This window comes from Vicugna pacos, chromosome 6, assembly GCF_048564905.1.
Source record: "Vicugna pacos chromosome 6, VicPac4, whole genome shotgun sequence".
NCBI lineage: Eukaryota > Metazoa > Chordata > Mammalia > Artiodactyla > Camelidae > Vicugna > Vicugna pacos.
The window spans coordinates 11,936,684-11,942,683 of NC_132992.1; the positions used below are offsets into that span (position 1 = coordinate 11,936,684).

At 41.7% G+C, this 6,000-nt stretch overlaps 1 protein-coding gene across 6 annotated transcripts in view; it reads left to right on the forward strand.

Annotated features, from left to right (window-relative positions):
• Positions 1 to 4,669, forward strand: part of NEDD4 (NEDD4 E3 ubiquitin protein ligase) — a 115,542-nt gene extending 110,873 nt beyond the window's left edge. For all 6 annotated transcript variants that reach the window (XM_072962361.1, XM_072962362.1, XM_072962356.1 and 3 more), the window contains one exon: positions 409 to 4,669. In XM_072962361.1, the coding sequence (XP_072818462.1) occupies positions 409 to 511 (103 nt within the window). In that variant the 3' untranslated portion in view covers positions 512 to 4,669. The remainder of the gene's footprint in view (positions 1 to 408) is intronic.
• The last annotated feature ends 1,331 nt before the right edge of the window (positions 4,670 to 6,000 follow it).

Consider the following 6,000-nt stretch of genomic DNA (forward strand, 5'->3'; position numbering starts at 1 on the left):
AGGCAGCACCACCAACCCAGGAACAGGTGTTTCTTTACCAGGCAGGCCTGGACCTGAAGTCCAAGAGGCTGAACATTGGAGAGGCCCAGCTAAATTGCTGACCACCTGTTGCCCCCATCCCATGAATGACGGGCCATCCCAAGAGGGGCTAAAACAGTCCCTTTTGGAGGTTCAAATGAAGGGGAAGCCAGACATTTGGAGGTCAGGGTGGAGGCGAGGGGACACCACCAAGAAGTCATGGGGGGAGTCCACGCCTCGAGTCCAGTCCTAGAGCTTCCTTGTCCCTGGGGAGAGCACGTCTTTGGTGCTGTGGGAGCACGCCGTCATGAATGGCTGCGTCGCTGTGTGTGCCGTGGCAATGGGCCTCGTCAGGGACCGTCCTAACCAGCCCCTCTCGGTTTTTTTCAGCTTTAATCGCTTGGACTTGCCACCCTATGAATCATTTGAAGAATTATGGGATAAGCTACAGATGGCCATAGAGAACACTCAGGGTTTTGATGGCGTTGATTAGATTACAAGTAACCATTGATGATGTTTTACTGCCACTTTTTTCTAAGCAAATTCTTAAAATTTTCCAGGGAACGACTAACCCTTGGCTGCTGATTCTCCCCAAATATTGGAGAAAATCATATCAAAGCATTAGAAGAAGTAGTGTGACAACTTTGCCATTGTTTCATTCACGTAAATAATGCGTTGCATTTACACAGCTGTTTGGTTCTAACTTGAGTTCACACCCTAGGATGTGTGCCTGACATCGTGAGTTTTGTCCTTGGCATTTACCTCTTTTCCAGTATTTTCCAGGCAGTTCTTAAACTACTGAAATTGTAACTGTGAAATATTCGTGATAAGTGTCATGTGTGAAAAGTGTGATGCCTTTTGAGAAGGAAAACTGAAATTGGGGGGAAAAGAACTTTAATACTGAGTACACTACAGAACATTCAGTGCTGCCTGCAGCTAGCTGTTATTTTGTAGACCTGCCTACTGCACCTTACTGCCCAGATTTTTGGAAGAACCTTGGAAAGTGTGTTACCTGCATTTTTAGTCAACTGACTCACTTGCAAAAAAAAAAAAAAACTGTTTGCTTCTTCGTTTTAAAAGTATTCAGCTTTTGTGAATATGCGGTTCTACTAAACCAGGTGGTTCATAAGACATGTGAAGCAAAGTCAGATTTGCAAAGGGTGAAAGGTGTTCACGCCGCCCTCTTGCCTGTATATCCTTATGGCTCATGGACAGAGTCATACTCTTTCCTGTTGTAGTTAAAAGAATTCCTTCTTCAAACTAAAGCTCGACGAAGCAGTATTCCTAAGTATGCCTTGAAGAACTAAGTTAAATGTATAGTCCTTGCCTTTACTAGTCATTCTTTACACTTGCACAATTACGTAGTAAATATATGTTTACAGGGTTTATTATGTTTACAGATTAAGCTAATTTCTGTAGTTGCATTTTTACGTTTTTAGTGTTCCACTTTAGTCCAAAAAAAAAAAAACCCAAATAATTTGTTAAAAATAACCAAAGAATAGTTATGATGCGTAATTTGTATTAAATTTATTACCGTATTTCTTATGCTTTTTAAAAATACTGTTTACTATGAAAATGAAGTTTTGCTATGAATCCAAAACTCTTTAGGCCAAATGCTACAAACAGACTCCTGCTTTAAGCAGACTGAAGGACGTAAAAATCCTGTGCATGCATTCAGCCAGCATTTCCTGAACGCTGTGCTCTGTGCACAGCTCTATGCTGGGCCCTGGGGTGAGAGTCATCAGTTTTAAAAGAAATCTAGCTGAGTCCTCATCCTCAAGGAACTGAGAGACGTGTAAAGGAAATTTCAGACAATCAAAAGTAGGAGTGAGTGGAGTAAGGCAAAAGGGAAAGTGTTCTAGTGCACCTGCAAAGATAAAGTGTGCCAAGACTGTATTTATACATTTTATACCTTTATTGGAATGATTATATAGAAGATGCTCTTGCAAAAAGTTAAAGCTATTTCTCAATATGGTATCTTGGTGATTTAGGAATAATTGTAAATATATGTTATGAATCTTCTTTTATATATATATATATATATATATATACACACACACTCTGAGAGTTATGAAAAGTGCATCTGCCTGTTGGTTAAAGTTTGCTGGAGTCTAACACAATGGGTACCTTTCTGCACCTGGTAGAGATCTCACATGTGACAGCAGCAAAACCACTTTCCAAACACCACATCTACAGCTCGGCTTAGGGACGGTAATTCGCAGATCAGTGCACTCTGTGTCTTACCTTCACCCGTGCTAACCGGCATGCAGGGAAGGCCTCCAGGTGCAGCCCTGATTTTATCACTTACCAAATGTTTAAAATGAAGCCACATACTCAACCTCACTGGGCTCTTTAATTTTTCATCTAAAGAAAATAATCATGCCGGCTCTCATAGTCATGTAAGATTGTTGTATGTTCCAGAGATGCTTTGTACAGCATCGTACAGTCAAGAAGATGCTTTGTGCTGACCATCAGATTTTGTCAGATCAGCTGTGAACAGGAACCACCCTCCTGAAGAAGAATCTCTTTGTTTAAAGATCAAATGACTGCTGACAGACAAGGAAGCAGGCCCATCTCTGATGTTGAATGCGTACAGATACACGTGTACATGTGTTTGTCTCTTCGTGGGTCTTAACATCAGAATTCATTTTCTCCTTCCTCATGAGCAAAGTCATGTTAACATGGGCCAATGCATTTTGGAATGTTCTCATTATGTAGAACTGAACATGAAAATTAGTTTTGTTAAAACAGGATTTTACCACATGATCGTTTAAATATCACTTCTGTGAAATATAGCAGATATCAGAGCTTAAGAAAATAGAAAGGCTTGCTTTTCACCTGACTCATTGGATGATTCTGTGGCTCAGAAGGTGTTAACAAGGTATAATGAGACCAGACACTCCCACAGCCTCCAGCCACAGAGCATCATCCCCTTCGTCTCCCAGGTGTGCACCAGTGGTCCGGAAGGAACCTGTATCAAGCAATGCAGCCCCTCATCCCAGATAGAAAAGTATCTCGAATGCATTCTACAGCTGGAGGATGAATAGAGTCATTTTCATAAAGGATGTCATATTTTTTTAGAAACTATAAGCACATAATTTTAACCTATATTTTCTCTGTAATCAGATTTTAACAGACATAAAATTGTATTACAAATGCATTTCATCCTAATATAAATGGTATTTGTTTTCATTTTTTATTTATAATGCTGAAATTATTCCAGATAATTATCAAGGCAAACAATTCGTTTTCATTATAAGCCACTCGACATTGTATTTTTAAATCTCGTATGGGAAAAATATATGAAGATTAATGTGCCAAAATTTATTGCATACTTTAAAATACAAAATCATTTTTTAAAAATCTTGATGCCACAAATAAAATTCTATTCTAGTAAAAACAAAAATGGGGATTCATTTTCAAATAGAAATGTTTCCAAGCCAGTATCCTGGGTTGATATCTCCTGATCTCATTCTTGGCAGCAACACATGAAGTTCTCAAGACAATCTTGAATTTCCGGCAGGTGACAGGGTGAGATTATAAACTCTAAACCACAGATCATCTCCACTTTATAAACAGGTCATGTTCCCAAGATCTGGTTATTAGTGAAATATCCAGAAGACAATCTAATGATAAGTTACAAATGGACTGAATTTCAGACTTACTGTTGTTGATTCAAGAGGCCAGCCCTGTAACCCATGTATAACATTGTTTCTGTAAGAAAAGTTTTCCAAGTGTTAATTCAGAACTAAGCATCTTTTTGTCCTTCCTCTGGGCACCTGGAAGTTTCCCAGTTAGAAAGGAACCCGTCACCCCTCCAACCCCCAGTCAGCCTTGGGAAGGTGCATTCCAGCTCTGTTTCTGCTGAAATCCAGAGCATGTGGCTTTAATCTCTGGGGCCCAGACCACTGCCCTCCCTGCCTCCACCGCTCCAGTGCTCACTAGCTCAGGCTGTAGCTCACCCACACCATGTCTCCCCATACAGGAAGTCCTCACTTTGCCGTCCGTCAGGGCAGATACATCCCTTTCAGAAAGGATATTAAACTAAGTGTTAGACTCTCGGGACCTCCCTGTGAAAAGTGGGCTTCAGTAGATTTGTGTGTATTTTTCTCGAGCAGGAAAGATTATGGCTAAATTAGCTGCCTGTTTCAATTCTGCCAGTCTCTTCGCCTGCAATCCATCCTATGCAGGCTCTCCATCCCACACCAGTGTTTCCTTTCTAGTATACAAATCTGATCAGGTTACTCCATGCCAAAGGCCCTCTGAAAGCTCCCCTGAGCCAGAAGCAAGAAGCCCAAACCCGTTGGCGTAAAATGCTGTCTGTCCTCAGGTGAGTGTGTGAGTTCCATCTCCTATCGTTCCCCACTTAGGCACCCTGCCTTCCGCCCAAACCCAGCCTCCCTCCAGCCCCTAAGCAACGAAAACTTCTCTGCACCAGCTCATGCCCACTCACAAAAATCATGTCTCCTTTTGGGCCAGTGGAAGGGTGCCGTGGCCTGGGCATTTCGTACATGGTAGCATGAATGGAATTGCAGTGCTATGCGCAGTTTACTTAACCCTCTGCTACAAACTTGGGCAGCTGGAGGACAGACTTCTTTGTATACACTTGTTAATATGTTCATTTCCTAAAATAAATATTCGATGAATATGACGATCTGATGAACATTGCTCGTATATTGCCCCAGTGTGCATGTGCTGGGCACCAACAACATCCCTGGCCCCGTGTAATAATATTCAGGAAGCTCTGCGTTTAGGGGGACGATGGGAACTACAGAAATCCATGTGCAGAGAGGGAGCTCGATTGAGATCCGGCAGAGCGCCAAGGTCTGCAGTAAACACTTTACGTGGATCCCATTTAATCTTCATAAAAACTCAGTGAGGCAGTTTTTATAGGCTCAAGAAAGACAAGTAATTCACCTGAGGCCACACAGCGCATAACACCCAGTGGATTATGAACCACAACAAAAAAGAAAAACTATAGAGTCCAACCAGCCAATGACCAAGGTGTATTTTTTTTTATTTTTATTTTTTAAATTGAAGTATAGTCAGTTTACAATATTGTGTTAATTTACAGTGCACAGCATAGTGATTCACATTCTTATTCATTCTAGGCCATTACAAGGTATTGAATATAGTTCCCTGTGCTCTACAGTAGGACCTTGCTGTTTATCTATTTTATATATAGTAGTGTGTATCTGCAAGTCCCAAACTCCCAATAGCAGTTCAGATCAACACCCATTTCTTATCTTACAGTTCAGCTGGTCAGAAGTCCACATGGGCTCAACTGGCTTCTCTGCTTAGAGTCTCACAAGGCCAAAGTCAAGGTGTCAACCAGCCGAACTCCTACCTGCTTCCATGATTCTTCAGGTTGTTGACAGAAACCAGTTCCTTCTGGCTGTAGGTCTGAAGTCCCCGTTTTCTTGCTGGCTGTCATCTGGGGACCAGTCTAAACTTTGAGATGCCATATACATTTCTCATCACTTGGCCCCTCCATCTTCAAGCCAGCAATGGTGTGGAATCCTCTTCATGATTAGAATCTCCCTGATGTCACCTTTTACCATCCTGTTCTGCCACGAGGTGGGGAAAAGTTCTGTACTTTGCAAGGCTCACTGGACTAGATTAGGCCAACCTGGACTATGTTTCTTTCTGAAGGTTGCCGGTGCCACAGGTATAACACAATCATGGAAGTGAGATCTTCCCACATTCAGGGACTGCAGGGATTGGGAGCTTGAGCTCTTGGGAGCCATTCCTAGAAATTCTGCCTCCCACACAATGTAAAAGTAAAGGACACCAAAGGATTATGGAGATTCAGCTTGAAAAACACCTAAATATATCTAATTGTGTAGTTTGAGTTCAGTTTTTGATTCTCTGCCAATGAAAGGCCAGATAAACTAATGCTACTATCAGCCGGTAGGGTTCAACTTCAACCACTGTAAACTCACAAATCGCCACTCCAGTGTGTGTTTTACTCAGTGGCACCAA